At 37.0% G+C, this 26876-nt stretch overlaps 2 protein-coding genes across 5 annotated transcripts; one reads left to right on the top strand and one right to left on the bottom strand.

Moving 5' to 3' along the window:
- The first annotated feature begins 586 nt into the window (after positions 1–586).
- LOC132645577 (mediator of RNA polymerase II transcription subunit 12) lies at positions 587–18486 on the top strand. 4 transcript variants are annotated; one of them, XM_060362630.1, is made up of 13 exons: positions 587–964; positions 4792–4985; positions 6673–6732; positions 6817–6922; positions 7911–7979; positions 8177–8230; positions 8465–8572; positions 9619–9768; positions 9860–10207; positions 10325–12717; positions 13897–16470; positions 16768–17095; positions 17621–18486. In XM_060362630.1, exons 2-13 carry the CDS (start codon positions 4867–4869, stop codon positions 18077–18079), a joined length of 6768 nt encoding a protein of 2255 aa, XP_060218613.1. In that variant the 5' UTR covers positions 587–964; positions 4792–4866; the 3' UTR covers positions 18080–18486. The 4 variants fall into 4 exon arrangements, with proteins under 4 accessions (XP_060218613.1, XP_060218614.1, XP_060218615.1 ...); XM_060362631.1 differs by having other exon boundaries at positions 4801–4985; XM_060362632.1 differs by lacking the exon at positions 587–964 and adding an exon at positions 1045–2528.
- A 5758-nt stretch (positions 18487–24244) lies between these two features.
- Positions 24245–26552, bottom strand: LOC132645578 (rop guanine nucleotide exchange factor 3). Its single transcript, XM_060362635.1, has 7 exons — positions 26128–26552; positions 25922–26038; positions 25685–25839; positions 25521–25595; positions 25141–25449; positions 24727–25059; positions 24245–24613 (listed from the first exon to the last, which is right to left on the bottom strand). The coding sequence occupies exons 1-7, from the start codon at positions 26390–26392 to the stop codon at positions 24491–24493; spliced, it is 1377 nt and encodes a 458-aa protein (XP_060218618.1). The 5' UTR covers positions 26393–26552; the 3' UTR covers positions 24245–24490.
- Between the last annotated feature and the right edge of the window lie 324 nt (positions 26553–26876).

Raw genomic sequence — 26876 nt, forward strand, 5'->3', positions numbered from 1 at the left:
AGATTGACATGAAAATATTTTTCATGTTTTAAGTTTTTAGCTAAATTAGCTATCTCGTGTTATATTTTTCATGCATTTTCAGCTATATTCGCGCCAATTTTGTCAGTAAAACATGTGCGATTGTTATACGTTAATAACTCTCAGATCACGATCCTTCTTTTTTACGTTGTCAGAATATCAAACTAGATTATATCGTACTTTATCCAAAGAAAGATTCGATCTCGTCACAAGAATTCCCTAGCTGTCTCGTGCTATGAGCTTTCGTTTTTCATGCATTTTTTCGTTATGTTCACGCCAGTTCTATTAGTAAAACAGGCGCGAACGTTATACAGTAAAAAATTCTCAGATCACGATCCTTCTTCTTTCCCGTTATTAGAACATCAAAGTTAAATCATATCGTACTGTATCCAGAGAAAAATCCTATCTCGTCTCAAGAATTCCAACATTCAAAAAAATTATCATAGTAATATTCTTGATACATATTTTGACACAAGTTACAGTAATTCTTAAAATTACCAATAATAGAACACAAAGTGTGTGTACGCACCATCGTCATCAATCAAACTTAAAAAGAGTCAAAACCCCCCTCACCCCCACGCTTTCCACAAATCTAAAGAGCCTGTCTTTCTCTCACTAGAAAAACACACACATTTTAACTCAAATCTTGTTCCTTTCTCTCTCTATAGCTATACATATCAAAACCTATACGTACAAAATACTACTCGACATCTTGTATACGATTCGCTTCTATAAAAATTCAATCCCTAAAATTTTCAAAAGCCTCTATCTTTTCACTTGAAATCTGAATCTTTTGCTTCGAATTTTGAGTTGGGGACCAAAACCCTAGCTTTCACTTTCAGTTTAAAAAAAAAACCCTTTTCAAACCCTCAGTAATTTTTGAGAATTACAAGTGATTGGCTGTGGTAGATTCCACCGTTTTACGGTGTTTCTTGATTTAATTCAGGTGATCTAATTTGTGTAATTGAATAACTGGTTGAAGTTTCAATTTTTTGGAGCTTTGTTTATTTTATTCTGGGTATGGTTAATTGAGTTTGTTTTTTTGTGAAATTATGGAAATTTGTGCATTTTAGTAGATATGGGTAGTTGTATATTCAGCTAATAATGCTACTTGGAGGGTTGGGCATTGATTTTAATCTGAAAAAAGTTAGTTACTCTTTTGGTTGTGTTTTAATTTAAGGGTATTGATTTTCTTGGGCGTTGGATTATTGTAACACTGGTTGTCGTTTGTACGACTTGTATGTAAGCGTACGTCTACGTGTATGTGTGCTATTTAAAGAACCTCTCATTAAATTTGCCTTGAAAAGATATGGAGTGTCAATTGGATTCGGAATGAAATGGGCCCAAATAAAGTGGCATAGATATAAAGGATTCATATAGTCAGTCGCGACTAGTTTGGGATTGAGTCCTAGTGGATTGATTACTGTAATACTGGTGGTCGTTTGTACGATTTGTCTGTACGTGTGCTATTTAGAGAACCTCTTATTAATTTGCCTTAAAAAGTATGGAGTTTTATTAGAGTTGGAATGAATGGGCCCAAATAGAGTGGCATAGATATAAAAGAGTCGTATAGTCAATCGCGACTAGTTTGTGATTGAGGCCTAGTTGTAATACTGGTGGTCGTTTGTACGATTTGTGTGTAAATGTACGTGTGCGTGCGCTATTTAGAGAACCTCTTATTAATTTGCCTTTAAAAGACATGGACTATTATTTAGAGTTGGAATGAAATGTTCCCAAATAGAGTCACATAGATATAAAGGATTCATATTTTCAATCACGACTAGTTTGGGTTGAGGCCTAGTTGATTGATTAAATGAGATTACTGTAATAGTGATGGTCGTTTGTACGACTTGTATGTAAGTATACATGTGCTATTTAGAGAACCTCTTATTAATTGCCTTTAAAATATATGGAGTATTATTTAGAGTTGGAATGAAATGGGCCCAACTAGAGTAGCATAGATATAAAGGATTCATATAGTCAATCGCGACTAGTTTGGGATTGAGGCCTAGTTGATTGATTGATTGAGATTACTGTAATAGTGCGTTTTGACACAACTAGTTTGGGATTGAGGCCTAGTTGATTCATTAATTGAGATTACTGTAATAGTGCGTTTTGATGCGACTAGTTTGGCATTGACGCCTAATTGATTGATTAATTGAGATTACTGTAATAGTGCGTAATTATTTTGGACGTTCTGTTATTTATACACGATCGTTTGGCATGGAAAGAAATGTTTGACCAGTTTGGGAAGAGGATCTCATTGGTGATTTAGAATCTGTAGGGGTTTTTCTTTAGTCAAAACCCTTGAAGTCAACCGCTGGTGGATCTAGTTCCTTCGCTTACTTTTCCTGACTATCAATGGTGGCTAATCGGCTCATTCTGTATCCTTTGGTCGCAAAATGTGCAATGTGGTGTAGTTGGATTTGTTACTATCTTAGGATTGTTGAGAAATGGTCGAAAAAATGTCGCAAGATTCGCTCTGCTTGCATTAGTTGTGGGATTTCTAAGTAAGTTAGTTCCTTGGGCTTTTGTTGAAGATTTTTTTAATTATTATATTGCAAATTTTCTATTTTAGGAGATTATTGACTAACATTCTTTGACGTTGTTGTTTCGATATTGTCTATGCTAAATTTTGGGTGCACATTTAAGAAGTCAAATTTACTAGTTACTACGCTTGCTCCAATTTCTGGTATCTATGAACTTTTCATGTAAGCCCAAAACCTAAGGTACTATACTTAAGGGTACTCTAGTGGATTTTCAAACCCTAGTTTCCATTTGAAGCCTAGATTGAAGCCTGTTGCTGAATGTACTGCAATACGTGATTGCTTGTAAGTGGTTGCCATCTTGAGTTAAGAACAACAATATCGTCTCTTTGAGTCCCACGTTGCTAATTAGTTTAGCTAGAGCAATCAGCTTCATTGTTCTCTTGCTACCTTTGTATGGTCATGTTTCAAACTTCTTGATGATGCCGTAGGAGCCCTTAGAAATCTATTAGGGTGCATTTCGTAGTTTTGTATCCCCCTGGGTCCAGCAGGTTAGGGTGGTGCATTTTTACTTATTAATCATGCAAGTATACGGAGTTACAAATAACTTATCGTTAGCATTACAAATGAAAAGATAGAAACAAGATTGTGGTTATGTTACTTCTGTACATAGCTTGTATGTGTACTTGTGTATACATCTTGCTTTTTTGTTGGAGAAAATGTCTGAATTCAGTTCAAAGATTCTAGAGAAGGTCAATTAGGTGGATGCACTTAGACGTTGCCTAAGCAGAAGGTTTTGTAGCTATTTCAATCCGAATGACTTATTTTATTGCTTTCAAGGTCTATCTTTGAAGTGACATTTTATAGTTAATTAACAGATACTTTTTGTAATTCTTGTTGTCCAGGTGTTTATTAGTTGAATAGTTAGTAATCATGTGGCGATTCCTTGTAGAACACCTCTTGTAGACCTATACAAGGAAATTGATGTTCACTTTAAGGTGTAAATGGTTTTGGAATCACCTGGTGGACCATCGTGTCTACAAGGTTTCCAAGTCAAAGTTAGTAAACGTGGCAAAACTTAAGCTTGCGAAAGCACATAGAGAAATTTGCGGTTCTTTTAACAATAGCAGAATTTATGTATGTGCATAATTATAATTAATCTAGGAAATAGGATTCAACGATATAAGATGTAAGGTTATAATATTAGAAGTAAATGTTCATTATCTTCTGCTAATATGCTTTATAGGTAGCAACTGCAGATAACTTTTAAATTCCGAATTTACATTGGAATAGGAGTTGAATGCCCTTTTTTTTTTTTTTTTTTTTGAACAGGTAATAATTGTAGACCAGTAGTTAGGTAGTACTGAAAATCCCTTTACAAAAGAAAAAGAAAACTAAGAAGCTAAGAAAGTAAAATCCAACATGAGTCAAGAACTTCTAGGATTGATGCTGCATCTACAGAGGGATTCTTTGTACACCAAAAACAAAATAGCAACATACAGTCTTGCTTGATCTTCTGTAGAGTGCTACTTCTATCCTCAAAACATCTGGAGTTCCTTTTTTTCCAGATTGTCGACCATATGCAAGCTGGAATGATCCTCCAATTGCTTCTATTCCTTGCCCCAATCAAGAGTGTCAACAATCTTGCTGGGCATTGTCCAAGATATGCCTCTGAGATTGATAAAAATCTTCCATAGGAGTTGAATACTCTTTTGCTTTTGATTTGTTATTTTTATGTGATCTGTAATATAGGACAAACACTACCCTTTGAAGGCAATTTTTTTGAAGATTGGATTCAATTGTATAGGACAGGCAGCAGTCTGTTCAAAGTATTTGGAGTTATAACCATACGATTTGTAATCATTCATGCATCTTCTTGATGCTTTTTTAATGCAACAACGCACTTCATCAAAAAAAAAAAAAAAGAAGAAGTCTGTTCAAAGTGTTGATACTTTACAGGAAGCTGCGAATAACATAGTACTGCTATAGATGTATATATATGTTATGTATACACACACACGCGCGCTCAGATGCCAGTATATGTGCATACACACATACTTCTGTATGTGTACACACATTGTTCTAAATATATATTTTCTGCACAAACACACATGCATATATTTATTTATATGTATGTTTTTACACAATAGTGCATTTCTTTAACAGTGATTATTGCCTTATTTGAAATCTAGCTTTTGTAGTAGTAGTAGTAGTAGTTGTTGTTGTTGTTCTTCTTCTTCTTCTTCTTATTATTATTACATTTTTTTTGTAATTACTGTTGTAACAGTTCTTGCAGGTCCACTAGAATACATCCTACTGTTGTCCGATGCTGGAGGCAGCATGCAGGTGATAGTTTGCAGAGATGCAAAGGTATCATGGTGGTAGCTGCACTAGTGCAGTTAATAACAGCAATATTGGGGGCCCGTCAGCCAGGGATTCATCTCGGGGGGAATCAGCCTCCCTTCCGCCTAATTTCTCCAGGTAATATCTCCGGTAACGTGGAATTCATCAGGAATAATTGTATGGGGCATGCTTTTAATAGCATGCCAGAAGCTTGTTTGTTATTTCAGTAGTACTTTTGGAGAAAGTTAACACAGGTCTTTCCCTTCTGCTCGAGGCATAACATGACTATAAACCAGATTTACTTAATAAAATGATTGCCGGTTTCAACTATCTGTGGATGTGTCAGCCTTACATGTAAAAAAATCTGGTAGTGTGTGCATTGGACATACTGATCATTGTGACCTTATATTTGTTTATGAATTCATCAAGGCAGGATAAATTGCAGTTGAAGTCAACGAATACATGATCCTGAATTTGGTCACTTCATTTTTGTCTATGTATTCATCAAGTTGGTAGGAATTGTAGGTGAAATCACTGGTAAAAGGGAGCATTTGGTGGGGAATTCAAAATCATGTAGTGCAGACAATGATAATTAATAGAAGCCGACATGTATGTTGGTTTCTCCTCCATTAGTTCTATCACTTATTTTATAAAGTGACCAGAACGGATCATAAGTGTGAGTTGAATTACCTTTTTCCAGGTGTACTTGGGATGCAGTGTTCGATTGCATTTTAATTATGAGAGTACAGTGATCGAATTGTAGAATTTTTCTGTATCTTGTCTCTTGGCATTAGAATCCCGAGAAAATGGTGTATTATTTTTTTTTTTTTTTGATTAAGCACCGGGTGTCTGGGTCTCTTTGAGCCCCGACTAATCCCGGGGGTGCACAGGCCCTCGGCAAGGAGTTTCCCGCAAGTGAACCACGGGTAATTCAAGGTTTTACCCCAGTCCGATGGCCCTCAGAAATTGTTTGCACCCAGTGGGTTTCGAACTTGAGACCTTGAAAGGGAGCAAACCCCAAGGCTCAAGCCAATTACCACCAGGCCAATCCCTGCGGAGGGAGAAAATGGTGTATTATGACGGGTTACTAGTAGGTTTACTAGCCAGTTTAGCCTGAAAAGAAATGTCTTACAGTTGGCATAATGGAACAACAATGGGATCTCCCCCAACCCTTAAATCAAATTGATGTTTGATAGTCATTGGATTGTTCAACTGTTTTAACTGCATCATAATCATCACGTGTGTAAAAAATATTTGTTGGTCATCTTTCCCGGTGTACAGGCACTGGCACAAGCAATAATGGCACACCACATTGCAAATATGAAAAAAGAAATCTTTTCTTTAGAAAGGAAAAAAGGAAGAAACACAGACCGTGTCTATGTAAGACCTAAGTTTTTCTTTCAAATTTTAGGTTATATGGATTCCATGCATCCGTAGTTCATCTTTGTCTGGTGGTTCTTTGAATAGCTTATTTGCACTTTATGTTTTAAGCACAAAAGGATTGGGTTGGACTTTCCAGGAGAATCCAACCCAATCTATGTGAACTCTTCCCTTTTTCTTGCTTAATTTTCCCTTAAGTGGTAGACTAAGGTGAAGATGTTGAGATGCTACTTTGTACAATTGAGGAATAGCCTCTTATCCCTTTTCTTTTTGTAGGACCTGTGAGGTTCCTTTATGTATAATATGATTAGGTGCATATACATTTTTTTTTAGGTTTTCTGATTTTTGCTATGCTTCTTGTATACAGGAGTTTTATGCCCCTAATTTTAATAAAATTATTACTTTATCAAAAAAAGAACGAAGCTGACATGATCTGTTCTTGCAGACGGCCAGTACAGCTGACCCCATACAAATTGAAGTGTGATAAGGAACATCTTAATTCCAGGTAACTGGCGAACTTAAATCGTGAAAACTGAGCACTGGTAGGTTTAGATGGGACCATTTTGCTAACTTTGTAGTTCCTTTTCAGACTTGGACCACCTGATTTTCTCCCTCAGACTCCTAATTGCCCTGAGGAGACATTGACCAAAGAATATGTCCAATCCGGTTACCGGGAGACTGTCGAAGGTCTTGAGGTATTCTTTCTGTGCTGCTCAATTTTTTTTTTTGGGTACTTGCATGAGTATAACTTTTCTACTTGTTCCCATATGCTTATCTTTGTTTAAGCTAACTGCTTTATTATTAAAACAATATTAAGGTGCTTCACCGTAACAATTTTACTGCTTATCCTCTCTTTCTTCTTCCTGCCCCCAAATATATAAATATCTGCAGTATGGCGTCTTTCAAGAATTTAAAAAGTTTAACATTTAGGTTTTTCTTGGTCCACTAGTAAAAGAATACATGAGTTGTACTGTCTAATGAATTTGTAATAGCGGGACTAGAATGAGGCATAACCTTATGCATAGTAGAGAATTAGAAATATGATCTTCCAGTGGCATTAGTCACCCTAAATTTTTGCGATAGTACTAGTCAGCTGATCCACTGTTTAGCCTGATAACCATGATGAAAAAGAGCTCCTTGCCTATTTGCAACCAAGCGTTAAGACTTTATGTTGACTGATTACTGTGTGATCTAGTTCCCCATTTGGGTAATACTATCGGCAGACCTAATTGTTAGGAGAGTTTTTCCTGTGGTGCTTTATGTTCCTGGCCCCTTCCCAAGCCTGTATAGAAAGCGGCACAGTTATGAATGCTCTTTTGTATAGCTTCAGCAAAAAAAGAATCTTCTTAATATATATTAGCGACATGATCTGTTTTTTCTTCTGGAATAGGAGAACTATGCATCTATTGTGCAGAGTAGGTGATTATAAATCCAATAATTTTTCACTCTATTTTTCTATAAACTAGAAAACCCACTCTTTTTTCGTCACCATTATCCTCGTCTGTTTTCTTGTTTATTGAATTTTCTCCTTGTTCTTTTCTTCTCCTGTACTTTTCCGTATCTTCATTTCTCCTCTATCTCTTATTTTGTGGCCTTATATCTCTTCTGCTTCCTCGACTCTTCCGGCTCGTTTGGTTGGTAGAGACTAATTATCTAATTGGTTTTTGACTGTCATGTTACCAGGAATCCAGAGAGATATCATTATCTCAGGTTCAGGCTTTTACGAAGCCTGTTATCTTTAAGTGCAAGGAGGTAAACTCTTGAGAATATGTATTTGGACTGTCAATTGCCTTATGTGTTCAATTTAGACTGTTCTAGTGTATATATGTGTTATTTTCCATTTCAGGAAGTGTATATATCCCATTATGGTTTTTCGTTCCTTGTTTGTTGAAGTTGTTAAGTCTGCCATTTTTAAATTACTGACTAGCTGTTTCTCTGTCTCTCTGCAGGCAATTAGAAAATGTCACAGGGCTATCAATGAGTCTCGAGCTCAAAAGAGAAAGGTAATATGTTTTGTTTTGATGGTATTTATTTTGCTCTGGAGCTTATGCCACCAGCGATCAATGAATTATATGGCAATCTTTTACAACGGATCTGGTCTTTTGCTTGAATTCTCTTGAGTCTTGACTACTTCAGGACTTCATGAATTAAAGTTTGTCTTTTCCATGTAATGTAACATGTATTTTCAAAAAACATGACACTAACCTGGTGATTGCATGAATTTATTCACGTTACAGGCAGGTCAGGTTTATGGAGTTCCTCTTGAGGGCTTACAGTTGACGAAACCTGGTATCTTTCCTGATCAAAGATCATGTGGAGAAGAGTTCAGGAAGAAGTGGATTGAGGTTAGCCTTCCATCTCGTCAGGAACCCGTGAAATGGCTTTCTGACAAAAAATGACATCTGAATGTCCTTATTGATTGCAAACATGCAGTTGTTAGCCTTGAATCCGAAAAAAAAAAAAACAGTATGTAGTTGCTCAGCATGATACAGCATTAAAGAGAAACTAGTTGGTCTTGTTCTGATTTAAGCTAGTTCGTAGTTGGGTGGAGTGCGTATATGAATGAATGTGGATCCCTGGCCCATCTTATTTTTCTTTCTTTCTACTTCCTTTCCCATAGGGATTAGAGTTTCTAGTGAAGTTTCTGGGTTTGGAATTTTGAAAGATATCTAGGCCTTTCTTGCTTGAGAAGATCTCCCCCACATATTTAACATCTAATCCCATGCAGTCAGCATTCTTACTCTACTCGATTAAGTTTCTCTTCTCTGAAGACTGGAAAAGGACATGCTTTTAGCTTTCGGCAGCCAGAGGAAAATACTTAAATCTGAGTCTCTCCATTTTGTTATTATTCATCATTTCTTTGTGTATTGGATGCAATATTTTTGATGTGGTGACTTAGTTTAGGCAATGTGGATGCAACAACACTTACCTTACATCCTTGGCCAAGAAAGAAAAAAGTATGTGAGAGATTGAGTACAGATTCATACATTAGCAGTCAAGTTAATATTGTATCACTTGTGTTTACTTGCTCATGTTGCTCAACTTCTAGGTGAATGCACCAACTAGAAGTTACTAGAAAATATTGCTAAGTATTGACTTGGATCTGGCTGTTAGTTTAGGCATTCTATTGCTGTTATTGCACTTACGATATTCACTTCATCTACAATGGCTTCTGCAGCCATAGGCAAGACACTTCGCCTATTTTAAGGTTTAGCTTGAAGGAAAGTGTGTATATTGTTGATGTAGAAGCTCAGTGGTACTCCTCTTTCTGTTGTTTTGTCTGATGTTACTTGATAGCTTTTATGATATAATATTTGATGCACTATTTGCACCAACAATTTTTTTGATAAATTTAACCGGAATTGACTATGAAATTTGCACTTATTCCCAGGGATTATCCCAACAACATAAAAGGCTAAAGTCTTTGGCTGATCATGTTCCTCACGGTTATAGGAAAAAGTCACTCTTTGAAGTCCTTATCAGAAATAACGTGCCATTACTAAGAGCAACATGGTTTGTCAAAGTAACTTATCTCAATCAGGTAACAATATTGGATGATAGCCGATGCTAGATTTGAACTAATTTGAATAAGTGTACCATTAGAAGGATCAGATTGTACTTTATTCTTGCAGGTTCGCCCTGGCTCTTCCAGTATATCATCTGGGGTGCCAGACAAAACACATATTTCCCGCTCTGAGCATTGGACAAAAGATGTTATCGATTACTTGCAATATTTATTGGATGAATTTATTTCAAGAAATGGTGTCCATTCTGCTTTACATATCAGAGATCGGTCGCCACAAATGGTTTATGCAGGACCAATTCAGCTCAAGAGCGAGCCAACCTTGGGGACCATTGATTGTGAGGAGCCTTCGCTGCATTTTAAATGGTGGTATGTTGTGCGCATTTTACATTGGCATCACAGAGAAGGGTTGCTTATCCCATCACTCGTTATTGATTGGGTGCTCAGCCAACTAAAGGTATTGTCTGCTTAAATACGTGTTTCAATCTGGACAGAAATGTTAAATGGTTGGCCAGTTATTTTCAGTCTTTTTGTTTTTCTGAGATCGTGATATGTCCTATCTTGTGCTCTTCAGGAAAAGGAATTGCTTGGGGTTCTGCAGTTGTTATTACCTGTAATTTATGGTTTCATAGACACAGTTGTATTATCTCAGTCCTATGTGCGCACTCTAGTGGGAATAGCTATTCGTTTCATCCAAGAACCTTCTCCCGGCGGATCTGATCTTGTTGACAATTCTCGTAGGGCTTATACTATGGCTGCTCTTGTTGAGATGCTTCGATATCTGATGCTGGCTGTGCCTGATACTTTTGTCGCGTTGGATTGTTTTCCTATGCCACCATGTGTGATGACCAATGTGGTGACTGATGGGAGTCTCTACTCGAAGGTAACTGAGGATACTAGAAAGGTTAAAAATGGCCCGTTTGAAGTTGCTTATTTTCTTAGAGATAAAGGCCCGGAGATTCGGTCTGATTCTTATTCCATCAGTCATGTTGTATCTTCAATTCAGAAGCGAGCGCAGCATCTTGCAACAGCTGCACGACCTGGCCATCCTGGGCAAAGTGTTGTCAAAGCTTTACATGCCTTGGATAAGGCTCTTGCGCATGGGGATTTGAGAGAAGCATATAAGTTGCTTTTTGAGAATGTTCATGAGAGTTCTATTGATGATTGTTGGTTTGCAGAAGTCAGTTCCTGTTTGCGTTCTTCGCTTAAGTATATCCGGGGTGTTACTTTGTCATCTATTTGTTCTGTTTTCTTCATCTGTGAGTGGGCAACGTGTGATTTCAGGGATTTCCGTTATGCCCCACCACGAGGAATGAAGTTCACTGGGAGGAAAGATTTTTCTGCTATATATGTTGCTGTAAGGCTTTTGAAACTGAAGATGAGAGAGGCAGGAGTTTCATCAAGGCTCAGGGACCACAAAATTGTAAAGAATGACTATCTTCGAAAAGATCCTGGCCAGCTGACTAACTATGCTGGTAGGAGTCTTGGTGCTTCTGAATCTCTCTGTAATTCAAGGCGTGCCCGTGAAAAATGTGGTGATTTCCTAGGTATGTTTGATAGCCCAAGCCCTTTGCATGATATTCTTGTGTGCTGGATAGATCAGCATGAAGTGCAAAATACAGAAGGTTTCAAGCGTCTTCAACTACTGATTGTCGAACTTATCCGAGCTGGAATTTTTTACCCACAAGCATATGTGAGGCAGCTGATTGTTAGTGGAATAATGGATGGGGATGGACCTCTTTCCGATCCCATGAAACAAAAAAGACACTGTAAAATCTTGAAGCATCTACCTGGTCCTTATGTCCATGATGCTTTAGAAGAAGCTCGAATTGCTGCATCCTCTGTACTTTCAGAGGTAATGAATGTCTACTGCAATGAACGTAAGCTAGTACTTCATGGGATGATTGATAGCTACAACACTGCTTGTGGCAGTTCTTACCATAAGCATAAGCCTCGTTCTAACTCTGGTGAGAGTCTATCTGCAACCTCCATTAATCAGTTGAGATCTGAATCTGGATCCTTTCCTTTGTCCAAAGATGTTGGCAGAGGTGTTGAGCTTGAAGAGTTAAAAGGGTCAATAACAGCATTGCTGCAATTTCCAAGCTCTTCGTCAGCAGATACTGGAGTTGATGAGTCTCACGTAAGTATTAAGAAGGGTGTTGTTTATGGTAGCAACGGGATGGATAACAGTGAAGGAACACCGGGGTGTGAAGAATGCAGTAGGGCAAAGAAACAAAAATTAAGCGAAGAGAAAAGCTCTTACAGTCAGATCTACGCACAAAATCCATCAGATGATGAGGAGACTTGGTGGATGCGGAAAGGCCAGAAGTCCATCGAGTCTTTTAGAGCAGAACCACCTCCTAAACCAGCCAAGACAGCTTCAAGAGGTCGGCAAAAAATTGTCCGTAAAACTCAGAGTCTTGCACAGTTGGCTGCAGCCAGGATCGAAGGTAGTCAGGGAGCATCCACAAGCCATGTTTGTGATAGTAAGGTTAGTTGCCCACATCACAGGCCTGGCATTGAAGGCAGTATTCCCAAGTCAGCAGATGGTACCAGAATGCCTAATGGAGATATTGTTTCCATTGGGAAAGTTTTGAAGCGGATACGTTTTGTAGATAAAAGGACTATGACCGTGTGGTTGATAGGTATTGTAAAGCAGCTAGTGGAAGAGTCCGAGAAGACTGTGACTAAGGTTGGCCAATATGGTCGACCATTCTCTGCTGCTGATGAACGGGGTTGTGTGCGATGGAAGCTTGGTGAAGATGAATTATCAAGAGTGTTATATCTGATTGATGCTTGTGATGAATTAGTTTTGGCAGCCAGGTTTCTTCTGTGGTTGTTACCCAAGGTTCTTGGCAGCTGCAGTGCTACAGTTCATGGTAATAGGAACATTCTAACAATTCCTAAGAAAACAGAAAACAATGTCTGTGAAGTAGGTGAAGCATATCTTCTATCATCTATGCGGAGGTGAGCTCTCTATTTTTGTCATTTAAGATAGTGACATTTGTTGTTTTTCTGCAGTTGTTTTGTGATCAGGTTTTGAACATGTTGCCATTGTCAGTTCTAGTTGATTGGTTATGAACATGTGTACTGTAGCTCTGGCTGCATCTTTGGTAGAGGCTAGAAATTACATTGTGAAGGGTCAATTAGAAAAAAATGACCGCAATAAATTAATTCTCTTAATTTCATGGGTACAATGCTTTCAAATTCTTTTGACAATATCATTTATGAAGTTCCTTGAGTATTATTGGTAGATCAATTTGGATGGTGGAGTCCAGTATGTGCAAATAAAACTTGTTTTCTTCTTGTTACTGACTTTGATACGAGATGAATGCATCTCCCTAGATTCTTAGAATGATAAGTTTGTGCTGTCATGTACACAGCAAATCATGAGGTGCAAGTTTGCGTGTACTTGAGGCAAAAATAAATGATCCTTTATAGTTGCTATACATGGATCTAAATTAGTGTCGTCTTACATTCTGCTTTTGTCTTAATTTTTGAAAAGCTTTCTTCGTTCCTTTATGTTCTATATCACTTAGGTTGTTTTATGCCTTCAGATAGTTTACATTCTTCTATAAGCACTGTTATTGCATTGAACTGACCAAAACAATTTTTCCCTATTTCCTGTCAAAGAAACAGAGATGCATATCCCAAAGTTGTCTTAGTTCCCATCAGTCTGGCCTTGCATAAGCTTATGGTTTTGTTCTTAATACATTTATATGTGGATGTTCATGTAATTTGTTTTATTTTACTGTGTCGTGGCCTTTAAATGTTATTCATGTTTCTGACGTATGAGCTGGAACTTTTGTAATTATTAATCTGCTTTAGTATCTACTTTATGAGTGGAGTCAGATTTAGGGTAAATGTCACAAGATATTTGGTTCTCTTCTGTCTGCTGTTTGAATGATTATGTGGTTTGTTCTGTTCAGTTAACGGCTGTAATGCATCCTTAGGTAATTTAACTGGCTTGAAACTATTGGACTATCTCTTGTAACTGTCACAAGATTTTTTGATTCTCTTCTGCTGTCTGGTTGAATTACTGTGTGGTTTCTCTTATTTAGTCAACTGTCGAACTGCACTCTTGGGATATAGGGTTGAACTATTGGACCATCTTTATCCTTACCTCCTGTTATGTCTTTGGTTCAGGTATGAAGGTATTATAGTCGCTGCAGACCTTATTCCTGAAACATTGTCAGTGGTAATGCATCGTGCTCAAGCTATTCTGACATCAAATGGAAGAGTTTCAGGCTCACCAGCCATAATCTATGCACGTTACCTCTTGAAGAAGTATGGCAGTGTTGGGAGTGTTACTGAATGGGAAAAGAACGTCAAGTCAACCTTCGACAAGAGACTTGCTTCTGAAGTTGAATCTGGAAGACTGGTGGATGGAGAGTTTGGATTTCCTCTTGGTGTCCCAGTGGGAGTGCAGGATCCTGATGATTACTTCCGGCAGAAGATAACTGGTATTCGGGTATCTAGGGTTGGTTTGAGCATGAGAGACATTGTGCAGAAAAAAGTTGATGAGGCTGTCAATTATTTCTATGGCAAAGACAGAAAGCTTTTTGGGCCTAACTATGGAAAAATTCCTGGATCCCAAAAATGGGAAGATGTGTATCAGATCGGTCAGCAGATTGTAATGGGATTAATGGATTGCATGAGGCAGACAGGTGGTGCCGCTCAAGAAGGAGACCCGACATTGGTTTCCTCTGCTATAGCTGCAATTATTTGTAATGTTGGGCAGGTCATAGCAAAAATTCCTGATCTGACTGCCAGTAATAATCACCTGAATTCATCCACTTCTGCTGCGTTGCAGTTTGCGCGTTGCATCTTACGCATTCATGTCATATGTCTTTGTATACTTAAGGAAGCTCTTGGAGAGCGTCAAAGTCGTGTCTTTGAAGTTGCTCTTGCTACAGAAACATCCTCTGCCCTTGCACAACTTTCTGCTCCTGGAAAAGCTCCTAGGTCTCAGTTTCAGATGTCTCCGGAATCGAATGATTGTAATCTGCCCAGTGTAACCATTGGGCGGGCTGCAAAAATATCTGCAGCTGTGTCTGCACTTGTTATTGCGGCAATTCTTCAGGGAGTTTCTAGCCTGGAGAGGATGGTCTCCCTCTTCAGATTGAAGGATGGGTTGGATATTGTCCATTTTGTGAGGAGTATGAGGTCCAATTTGAATGGGAATGCCCGTTCGGTTGGGACATTGAAAGCAGATAGTTTGGCTGAAGTTTCCATCCACTGGTTTAGGGTGCTTGTGGGGAACTGTAGAACAGTTTCGGATGGATTTATTGTAGAACTTCTGGGTGAAGCTTCTATTCTGGCCCTATGTAGAATGCAGCGGATGCTACCTTTGAACTTGGTCTTCCCTCCTGCATATTCAATGTTTGCATTTGTGCTATGGAGGCCATTGATTTTCAATGCAAGTTCTGGGACACGTGATGAGGGTCAGCACTTGCATCACTCTTTAATGTTGGCTTTTGGTGATGTTATAAAGCACTTGCCTTTTCGTGAAGTATGTTTGAGAGACACACATAGCCTTTATGACCTCATAGCTGCTGATACTGTTGATTCTGATTTTGCATCCCTGTTAGAAGCTAGTGGTGTTGACTTGCGCTCGAAGGCTTCTGCCTTTGTGCCACTCCGCGCACGGCTTTTCCTGAATGCCCTTATTGATTGTAGAATACCTCAGCCAATCGCTAAACAGAATGATGGAAATCAGGTGTCTGTACAAGGGGAGTCAAAGTTCCATTGTGCTGAAAACGAGACAAAGCTTCTTGATAAGCTTGTATACATTTTGGATACCTTGCAGCCTGCCAAGTTTCATTGGCAATGGGTTGAGCTTAGGCTCCTTTTGAACGAGCAAGCTGTAATTGAGAAGCTGGAGGCCCATGATCTATCTTTAGTTGAAGCTTTAAGATCTCTCTCGCCCAACACTGATAAAGCATCAGTCTCAGAGAACGAGAGCAACATTATTGAAATGATCCTTACCAGGTTGCTTGTTAGACCTGATGCTGCTCCGCTTTTTTCTGAAGTTGTACATCTTTTGGGGAGGTCGCTCGAGGATTCTATGCTATTACAGGCTAAATGGTTTCTAGGAGGCCAGGATGTTCTTTTTGGAAGGAAATCTGTTCGTCAACGGCTCAATAATATTGCTGTAAGTAAAGGTCTCTCAACTAGAGCTCAATATTGGAAGCCGTGGGGATGGTGTACCTCCAACTCTGATCCTGCAACGAGCAAGAGAGAAAAGTTCAAATCTGAAGTTTCCTCTATAGAAGAAGGAGAAGTGGTGGATGAAGGGACTATCTTGAAGCGGCCTGTGAAGGGGTCTGGTCATACTGTTGATGTTGAAGGGCTCATTGTCAGTCAGCAGCATGTCACTGAGAGAGCCCTTGTCGATCTAATTCTCCCTTGTCTGGATCAAGCTTCAGATGATTCACGAAGCACATTTGCTACTGATATGATCAAACAGATGAACCACATTGAGCAACAGATCAATGCAGTTACTCGTGAAGCAAGCAAGCCTGCTGGAACAGTTGCTTCCGGAATTGAAAGTCCACCAACTAAAAGCCGCAAGGGCACGAGAGGTAGCAGTCCTGGGTTAACCAGACGAGCCACCGGTCCAGCAGAAACAGTACCACCTTCACCCGCGGCGTTGCGTGCGTCGTTGTCACTGCGCCTGCAGTTCATCCTGAGACTATTCCCTATAATATATGCAGATAGGTAAGAATACACCATTGGCTGGGTTTTTGCCATTGCTCAAACATACCACTACTATATAATACTTGTGTATGTCACGACCTGAAAAATTAACATAGTGATTAGTTGATATGCAACTGTAGTTTTATGCAATTAAATAAAGTTTCTATGGTGATGAGTTAATTTTATGCAACTCGCATAATTGCTTGCCATTAATTGCTGATTTTAGGGAATATATCCATTGTGGTATGCAGATTATATCTTCTGAAGTAACAGGAGGTTTGTCTATATAATGCTAATCGTCATATTTTGCTGTGACAGGGAACCATCAGCGCGTAATATGAGATACATGCTTGCCTCAGTTATATTACATATCCTTGGAAGTAGGGTTGTGCATGAAGATTCAAGCCACTCCTCTAAGCAAGCTTATAGTTCGAAGAGAGAAGTAGATTCACTTGTGGAGGCTTCTGCTACTGCTTCTGTGGTTATGTCCTTAGAAAGTCTCTTTGATCGTTTATTACTGTTATTGCATGGTTTGCTGAGTAGCCACCAACCACGCTGGCTCAAGTGGAAATCTAGCTCTAAGTCACCCAGTGAATCTGGCAAGGACTACTCTGCGTTTGAACGTGAAGCAGCCGAGTGTCTTCAGGTCTGATTCTTGTTTGGCCTTTAATATGCAGATAGAATTACATAGTACTTCGGTATCTGGAGTTAGTAACCTTGTGATAAAGGTAATATTTTAAATGGAAAGCGGTAAATTTCCAGGTCCAACTTCATGTTGTGGTGCAAAAGCATTTAAATAATATTATTGTCTTTCCTCTCCATATTAAGCAGCCGTTACATATTTTTTGAAACTACATCTGTAGTATAAATAATAGTACAATGAATGTGTATATGAGGGCTTTTTTTATCTATAGGGTTTACTCGTTGACATGCTTTATACACAACCTTGGATGCAGCCACCATGAGCGTATACTTGAATCAACCCTTAAAGCCATTTGCCTGATTAAAGATTCTTTCCATCTCTCTTGCTCTCATTATCTCTTTTTGAATGTAAAATTAACCGCTGTTTTATAATGTATTTATTTTATAAGTTATCCATTCTTTGGCTGCTTCTGAAGTATTGTCAATAAGTTACATGACGGTGCTTCATTACTATTCTTGATTGGTGCAGAATGAATTGGATCGGATGCAGCTGCCTGAGACAGTCAGATGGCGCATCCAAAGTGCCATGCCAATTCTTTTCCCTTCTGCTCGGTGGTCAATATCTTGTCAGCCCCCATCAGTAGCACCTGCTGCTCTCAGTTCGCTTCTACCCAGCAACCCAATATCTGTATTGCACTCTTCTAATGGTTCAAACCAAACTCAGAGGAATCCAGCTTCATTATTACGAACTGCCACGAGTGTGGCTGGGAAGGCGAAGCATGTATCATCACAGCAAGAGAATGATCTTGAGGTGGACCCATGGATTCTTTTAGAGGACGGGGCAGGGTCAAGCCACTCATCAAGTAACTCTCCCTTGGTGGGTGGAGGTGATCATGCCAATTTGAAGGCCTCCAACTGGCTTAAAGGCACTGTAAGGGTGAGAAGGACAGATCTCACATACGTAGGTGCAGTAGATGATGACAGCTGATTTGAGTTGCATAAGACGCAGAGCCGAGACAGGTCTTTCATTAACTAACCCCACACACCTGTTTGGTGTCTGGAATCACCATGTCAGAGCGTTGCTCTCTTTGCCTTTGGCGGCATATGAAACTGCCAGGAGGCACATTCTTTTCTGGGGCATTGGGTTGCAGACAAACCGCAAAGCAGCTTTTCTCTAGCCTCCCATCCAACTGCTCTAGAACCCAGCTCGACTACTAACTTGTTCGTTAAGCCCCTTACTAGACTTGTCCAAATCTTGGCGCTGTCCAGTGGTTGTTGTACATATTGGAACTATTGTTTCCATGACGTTGAGCTGATTAGAATATTCAAAGGAACTATATGTAGCTGTTTCATGATATGCAAAAGTCATTTTGTATCCTCAAAATTAGAGTAAAATTCCTTGCGAACTATCTGTATGCTCTCATTAATTTATCTTCTTGTTCCGACTCGCCCCACCCCCCACACCTCCCCCCCAACCCCCAAAAAAAAAAAAACCCACCCCCAAACACACACACGCAAGGGCGAAAGAGGGTTTTGATGCTGTTAATTAGCATTTGCATTTCCAAATGCTAGCACTATGGAATATATTCAACCCCAAATGCTTATGTAAGTTCATTGTGGCTAAGATATTATGTTTTGTATGCCAGAGGTTGTCTAAAGGGTCGATATTGCTTGTGAGTTTGAGATTTCTGATTTTGCACTTTTGTTACTAGGTTAGTGCACGACTAATAGTATTTTCTCTGGAGATTATACAGGGCTTTTCTATTAGTTACTGCCAAATATGAACGTGCAAGAGAAGTTGCTTTGTTAGTTTATAAGTTTTCACTTCCTAATGTTTTTCTTTATTTTGATTTTTCTAGGAATTGTTGTTTGGGGTTTCATGATTCTTTTGGGTGGCAAGGTAGGACGGAAGGAAACATTGCCAGTTAATGCATGATACATGTCTTCTTTACTGCTTAAAGTTCTTCATTTGACTCTGGTTAAGTCACATTAATTTTGCAGATTATCTCCAAGTTAAATCTTAGCCGAGAGACCTTAAAGCTGATTAATCCTGTAGTCCTTGTGAAAATAATGACGTCACATACTTTTTACTTTACGGAGGTGAAAATGCCAATCTCAATCGTGGATGTTCAAAATAAAGATTCATCGCCAGAAAAAGTGATGTTAATCAACTTCAAGTTGTATTAAAGCTCTTTCTTACTAATACTTGTTGCATGCACTTTTCAGTTTTCACTTAGTACGGGTATAAAAAGATTCTGTGTAGTTACTCTTTGTCAGCACACCTCTAATCTGTTCTTGAGTTTAACTAAAATAGGTTTAAGAAGAGGTGAATGCTTATTTTATATATATATTCTTCTCTTAGATTTCACGACTTGTCAGGGACTGAGGAATAATTGTTTGATATTCTTCTCTTAGATTGTAATGTCTAAACTTGACATGAGCTTTTTACAAGCGAGTTCCGAGCAGGAATCTCATGCTTTTAAATTTCTTAAAACTCTGTTCTAAATATAAGTAGATTTTACGTTATTTGCATGATGGTGGTTAAAATTATTAAATCGTTGTGGATTACAATCACTATTAGAAAATCGTTAACTTTCGATGAACTTTCGGAAATTCCCGTAGGAAGATTGTGCTAATAACGATTTATAGGGTGATGAAATTTAAGTCCAGTGCTTAATTTAGGTGATCCATACATAATTGATGGAGTTTTTGACGTGTGTAACAAAATTTGGTCGTAATAGTGTAGTTACTAACTCGTGGACTCATGATGGATGTGTTTAGAAGTGTTCAAGAGTTGGTTTTGGTCGGTTTTAATTAAATCCAAAGTCAAATCAATTTAATTGGCTTTTAATTAGTAAAATCTAACCAATTTAAATAGAGTATATGTTTATCGGTTTGATTTGGATTTTAAGAAACATAATGGTAGTTATCTCTTCTTCTTTCTTTCATGCAATCAGAAAATATTTATTTATTTTTTTGATAGCCAATAATCCTTTATTACCTTCTATTGCGGTGTCTGTAATTTTCCTTGATTATGAAGAAAATGTCTTGAGATCAAGAAATTCTAATCAGGTGAATAAAGTTTGTAAAAATTAAAAAAACAAATGTAGGTAAAATTTCATAGTTGTACTTTACATATATGGTTTTGGATTCAAGGCTTTCTTTTTGAAAAATAAGGTTAGGCATTAAGTCCATTAGCCTATTAGAGATAGAACTAACGGTAAACATGCTATTTTGATTAAAAAGTACATAAAGTATTTAAAATTATTTATAAAAATTAATAAATCGTATAAATAAACATACGGAAATTGTATGTATAATTTCTTGGTTTGGTTTTCGGTTTATTCTTTATAAAACCACACCAAACCAAAACAAATGTTATCAGATTTTTAAAACTTAAAATCAAATCCACAACAATATCAATTATTTGATCGATTTGGTTCGATTTTCAATTTACATTGTTTTTTCACCTATCCATGAATACCCCTATATGTGTTAATAGAGTTATCCTTACTTATTTAGATTCGGATTGGACACCTTTACTTATGTATCGCTTGTCAATGATATAAATTTTGAGAGTAAGAAATATTAAAAGAAGTCTTAAATCTTTCAGAATTCTTACACAGTCGGTCCCAAAGCAGGTATACTCTTGCATATCACTGAATTTCATAGAGGAGAATTCAGGGCAAAAAAAATCTATCATGTCTTCATAAGTATCTCTTCGTGTACTAATTTCATCTAACAAACAAAAAGGTGTTTCTCTATTTTCTTGCTTTCCTGGTGTTCTTTAACATAACATTCTTCTTTTAGATTATACCATCTATCTTGGCTATTTAACTTTTCCATTTAGTTCTAAGCTGGATATATATCATGTTTATAATACTTCTTAAATATTATTGTCAAAACAAAAGTAGATTTAACTAAGCTACTCGATACTCTCGTGTTAACAAGTAGTAAAAGAATTCATATGAGAGATGAGAAGCAGAATCTGCAAGTGCCACAAAAGGAGAACAAAAGACAAATATGTTTTAACGTGTTACTACAAAACAGTAACTGAAATTGTGAAACTGATCAAAACAAAGCCAAAAGTGGTTTTATATGGATTCTTGTGGGAGCAAGAAAACACACCCTACATCCTGTTGGACTAAATGATGGTTCCACAACCCCCACCCCCACCCCCACCTCCAAACCTTTTTTTTGTAGTCGTGAAATTCGGTTACTGAATAATTAAGGAAAATAATAAATTTGTATTTTTCTAACATGGAACCATGTGACAATAAGTTACATGCAAATACAAATAAATAAAAAGATTGTAGAATTATATCTTTGCTTATAATTTTTAGATTTTCACGAAAGGATTTTTCTTAATTCAAAAATTTAATTATGTAAATGCAACGTGGGATATTGTTATGCTCCAATATTATTGTGACCGCCGATTTATAAGTTTGATTTGTTAAAAGGAACTGTTTTTTTTATTAATCTTAAATCTGCAATAGTTCTTGAAAAGGTACATTAATCGTTGAAGCAGGGTTAGTTAAGATTACCTACAATAAAAATGTAACTGTTTATGATAATCTCAATTTAATAACATCAATTATATTGATAATGCAAAAAATGTTTACACTGCTGTATAACTTAAATTACTGTAAATTGTTATAAAATAATATATTCGTGAATGTCCATCCCTTTTATGATTAAATCTAGCAAAGAATAATTTTCCTAGAAGGAAAGTTGTTGTATTATAACTTGAAAACCCCACCTAAAGTTAACGCCTTTTCTTTGTCGAATAAGGTTTTCTTATCCTATAAATAGGATGCTGCCATACTCTAATTATATCAATATTAACATATTATTGAGAGTAAGAATCTCTACCATTCTCTCAGTTTCTTATTCTCTTTTCTATTATTTTACAACGTAATTTTATAAGTATAAGAAACTAGAAAAAAAAGTTCACTTCAAAGTATACTTGTGGTCGAATAAGGAGTTAGAACCTTATATATGATCACTCAACTTTCGTTTATTGGCTATCATAGTCACTTCACTTTATTTTGTCTTCCAAAATCACCCAACCTTGGGTATGTACCTCTATAGTCACTCAATTTTGGGTATGTACCTCTATAGTCACTCAACTTTGTTTTGTCTTCCAAAAGTCAGTCAACTTTAGATAAGTGGCCTCTATAGTCACTCAACTTCGGATAATTGTCCTCCATAGTCATTTTAACCGAAAATATAATTTCCGGTACATATTTAATGCGGATATTATAATTTATTTTAAAAAAATATTTTATAAATTAAATTTATTTATTTAGGATTCAATTCATCATAATTAGTGCATATATAATACTAAAGTTTAGGATATTATTCATCATTAATACATAAAAATAATGAATTTAGACAATATATCTCAAGTAATATTGCAAGACATAAATAAAAAAATAATTATTCTAAGAATATAAAATTCTATTAAATTAAACAAGTGAGCAAAAAAATCCAATTAACCAGATTGTCAGCAATAACAACTGAAGTCTACAAAAAGTTACTGAAACAACACGAATAACAACCGTAGAAGATTTAATCACCCGACAAAAAAGTTAATATCAATATCAACTGTTGCATGTTGCTATTAACAGTTTGTACAAAAAGGACACCTTATATATTGTGTCATATTAACATTCTGCACATATTTAATTTTTAAGAAAATCATGACATTATCTTAACACTTCCTAGACTTTTTCATCACCACCTTGTAATATTACTTGAGGTATATTGTCTAGTTTCATTATTTTTATGTATTAGTGATGAATAATATCCTAAACTTTAGTATTATATGCGCACTAATTATGATGAATTGAGTTCTAAATAAATAAATATAATTATTGATTTTAATATTTAAGAATTTTTTTTTTTAAATTATAACTGTAACGTCATTAAATATATGCCAAAAATAATATTTTCAGCTAAAATGACTATGAAAAGTAACTATAGAGGACACTTTCTAAAAATTGAGTGACTTTTAAAACAAAAAATAAAGTAGACTGACTTAAAGTTGTTATAAACTTGTAACCCGTCGAACAAGTACGTGAGTTATCAGATCCATGTCAATCACGTCTGTTATCGGGTCCCGCTTTTAAAAGATTCCAAAACACCCTAAAAAACACCAAAACAGAAGCTGCCACAAAGATCCTATGCCCCTACTCTATTGCATTTAAGTCACACAAGTCGTCACTCCATGACCAATTTTCATTTCCATGGGTTTCAACTCCACACTAGGTTTCAATTCCACACTTGCCTAGTGCTTTACCTATAAAAAAGAACAACTTGAAAATATTGGTCCAGTCATAATTAAAGATTCATTTTTTTTTGAGACCCCATTTATTAATTCTTGAAATTTCATGGCTGAATTTTGAAGATATGGATCATGAAGAGAAAAAAGAGAGTGGGGTTGAAGAGAAGAAGAAGGTGTCTGATCTTGAAGCTTTGAAGAAATGCTTGGAGGAAAACAAAGAGGACAATGCTAAATGCAAGTCATTGGTTGAAGCTTTCAAGTCTAAATCAAGAACTAGGCCAACTAGGCCAATGAGGATCAAAGCTGGTTCTTGGACTGATGTCTGAAAGCTCTTAATCTTTCAGCAAAAAAAGATATGTAAATTTCCAATCTTTGAACAAATGGTGCTCCTTAGTTTTCAAATAGATTTTTATGCTACTTAAATTCTACCTAGTTGCTTAATTAGGATGATGATGAAAACTAGCCTTTTAGGTTTGTCTCTGGAAATTGATCTTGAATTGTGGATTGGTTGTTCTTTTTATTGTTTCTTCCTTTTGTTATATCCTAAGTTGGGAATCAAGAATCTGCTCTTATGACAGTAGTTTGGTGAATGAAAGTTCTTACTAGGCTATATCCTCAAGTAATGTGTATGTTTTTTGATTTCTCATTTACCAAAAAAAATGTTCCAATTTCTCGGAGGCTTAAACAATTTCTCTGAAAGGGGATGCTATTTTTTTTCTTTTTCTTTTCCTTTTGACATGCTATCAATCCAGTAGGTATTCTGTCAGCATTTGTATGAGGGACATAGTAATCTTGCAAAAGATGCAGGTGGACTGGACCCGAGATGTCCTCATTGAAGGATCTAACAGAATAAAGAATATAGAAAACTACAGAATTTGGTTCTTGAATTTAAGTTATAAATATACAAAACCATAAAAAATAAACAAATTTTCCAAGTTTGAGTACGTCTCTCAAATTACACAATCAATTTGGTTTCCACGTGGTGAAATTGATCCTCCATTTGATCGAGTTCTCGACTTGGTGCTATCCTATTTAGTAATGATCCTTTGTTACAGGAGCTAAAATTTGACTCTGATTTGCAGAAATCAAAAAAGTCTTTGCTTACTGCAATCCCTATCCTTCTTGGTTTTTCATGGTCTTATCTACAAAAAGAACATCTTCAATCCAAGCAACGACGTTGAATGCCAAACTTTCCAGTACTCTAGAATAGCTTTCCAAGATTGCCTTACCAACATCCTGCAAGAATCATTATCTCATTTGTTCAATTATCTATTCAAGAATAATGTTCAATTGTAAGGTCTAACAATTACATTGTTGGATCAAGTATGTAAGTTTGTATGAAACTTTACCCTATTGAAATGAATCTTGCTTGTGTCCAATGTTGTTTGTGAAAGTTCGGGATACCTTTGCTTCAAACAAAACAACAAACTTTCTGCTCGTTCTGCTAAAACATTATTCTTATCAGTCCGATCATCAGAGACAAGATGGACCCATGATGATTTCGCGTGAGGCATGCATGATTTACGTTTCCATGTGTACATTGAAGCTTCAACTTTGTCAGCAAGCTCTAGTGCTTCATGTTCAGAGCTTATGTTTAGACTGTCAAGCAAATGTTCAGGGGAAAATTTCTCTGCTGAATACATGTGGCGATAGATGGAGTCTCCAACACTCGCCTTTCCACTCTGTAGCAAAAATTGCCTCCTCATTAGTACTGCGATTTCCATGTTTGTGTATTATAATTCAAGGAAAAGAAGTATTTGTACCTTAGGGAGTGATGTCATGTATGATTCTGGGATTTCCATTTCAGCAAGAATGCTGCTATTGATGGCCATTGCTGCTTTATGAATTTGGTTGGCACAATCGCGCTTGTGCCTCAAATGCTTCCTTGCCTCCTCGGTAATGCCACCAGAAGGAACGCAAACAACTGGTAACCACCATTTCTCTTCCTTGCGCTGAGGCTGAGGCTGAACCTGAATAACCTTCCTAAACGATCCAACACGTGTTGAGTTGTTTGACATGCTTCCTTTCTCAGCATACCAGAACTCGGTGGCCTCAAAACTGTCCAAGATTTCCTGCAAAGATCTCAATTTTAGCTTTTGAATATACCTTTTTAATTTTTGGGAGATAATAGTTGTGGTCTTACGAGGAGCATGGCATCGAGTTTTCTAAGTGCAGGAAGGTTGATGTGAATATCTGATCGAGGCCTGCTTGTCAATGCCTGAAAGTACCGACATTGTGTTAGATAAGGAAAAGTTAAAAGAGAGTAAATCTTCGGCTAAACATGTTTTTATTTTTATTTTTTATTACCTCAACAGTGGTTCCATCTTGTAGTTTCTGTGATGTGCTAACATATTCTACAATGTAATCACACACAGATAAGAGACAACTCATTTCTCTCTTCCACATTATTTTCTTGTCAGGATGTAAAGGCTCCAATCTTTGGTGTTGACCAAACACAGATGCTGAAGAGAGAAAAAAACACTAATCAGTAAACACAAAGCAGAACAAAAAAAGGGATTTAGCAAGTGCATTTGAGAAACTTACCGTAAAGATTTGTGATGGAATTTGAGATTGTCACTGCTGTTGCTACCCCTTTCCCCCCTCCTGACATGTCCTCTCCCAATAACAGCTTTGAAAATCTCTCCTTCATCAATTCAAGCTCTACCAAAATTTTCCAACACCAAAGTTAGCAAAATCATGTGAAACTTAAACTTGTAATCCATATTTTTTACTGTCTAATGTAAACTTACCTAAATCTACTGTGTCAGGATCATCTGCAATTGTCTTGTGCTGCCTCATTCCTAGTCTCGAAAGCACTTTCAGACTCCGCGAGCTCATAGGAGAAGCCGTCTCAGAACAACTGTTTTCATCTGTATGCTCAGAAAAGGCTGAGGTCTCTGAGTTTGTTCTGCAATACGCAAAAGAATTGCCACTCAACGTCGAAAGACCTGTTGTTTCAGTAGAAGGTGATGGCTGGTATCCATATCCCACATCAGGACTTGAAATATTTTCCATTTTGAGCCTCTCTTACAATAAATTCACCGGTCAAATCTGCATAACAATCAACAAAATGCCAAGATTTGTAAGCAAAAGTTTCAAGAAAATTGATGACTTCTTTCAAATCCAAGAATTTTTTTAAGTACCCGGGAACTAAAAATACCAGAATCTACAGCTAAAAGTAAAAGTAAAATGATGTATACTCTTTTGGGACAAAAGCAAAAGAAAAACAGCATATGTCATTGTTAACTTCAACTTTTTATAACTCTCTGAATATGCAGCAAAGTTCTGTTTACAAAGCAGTCTTGACGAAGATAAAAAACTGAAATTTAAACATTTAAAGCCAACGGTAAACTATTCCTTTTTTTACATGCTACCTTTTAACAGTCACAGATTTTTGAATTTGAACAGTTGAAGGCAAAGCTAATAAGTTTGAAACTGCTCCCTCCTTAAAGCTTCTTCTTTCCTATCTACTAAACCCCTTTTTCTTCCAAAAGAATTC

Source organism: Lycium barbarum, chromosome 6, assembly GCF_019175385.1.
Source record: "Lycium barbarum isolate Lr01 chromosome 6, ASM1917538v2, whole genome shotgun sequence".
In the NCBI taxonomy this organism is placed as follows: Eukaryota; Viridiplantae; Streptophyta; class Magnoliopsida; order Solanales; family Solanaceae; genus Lycium; species Lycium barbarum.

Excerpts from the sequence above, each read along its gene's own strand:
- LOC132645577 (XM_060362630.1), top strand. The coding sequence starts at position 4,867 with ATGCAAAGGTATCATGGTGGTAGCTGCACTAGTGCAGTTAATAACAGC. Across the intron at positions 12,718-13,896 it reads CTTCTATCATCTATGCGGAG|GTATGAAGGTATTATAGTCG; the intron begins GTGAGCTCTCTA and ends TCTTTGGTTCAG. Across the intron at positions 17,096-17,620 it reads AAGCAGCCGAGTGTCTTCAG|AATGAATTGGATCGGATGCA; the intron begins GTCTGATTCTTG and ends TGATTGGTGCAG.
- LOC132645578 (XM_060362635.1), bottom strand. The coding sequence starts at position 26,392 with ATGGAAAATATTTCAAGTCCTGATGTGGGATATGGATACCAGCCATCA. Across the intron at positions 25,450-25,520 it reads AACTCGATGCCATGCTCCTC|GAAATCTTGGACAGTTTTGA; the intron begins GTAAGACCACAA and ends AGATCTTTGCAG. Across the intron at positions 25,060-25,140 it reads ACATGACATCACTCCCTAAG|AGTGGAAAGGCGAGTGTTGG; the intron begins GTACAAATACTT and ends TTTTTGCTACAG.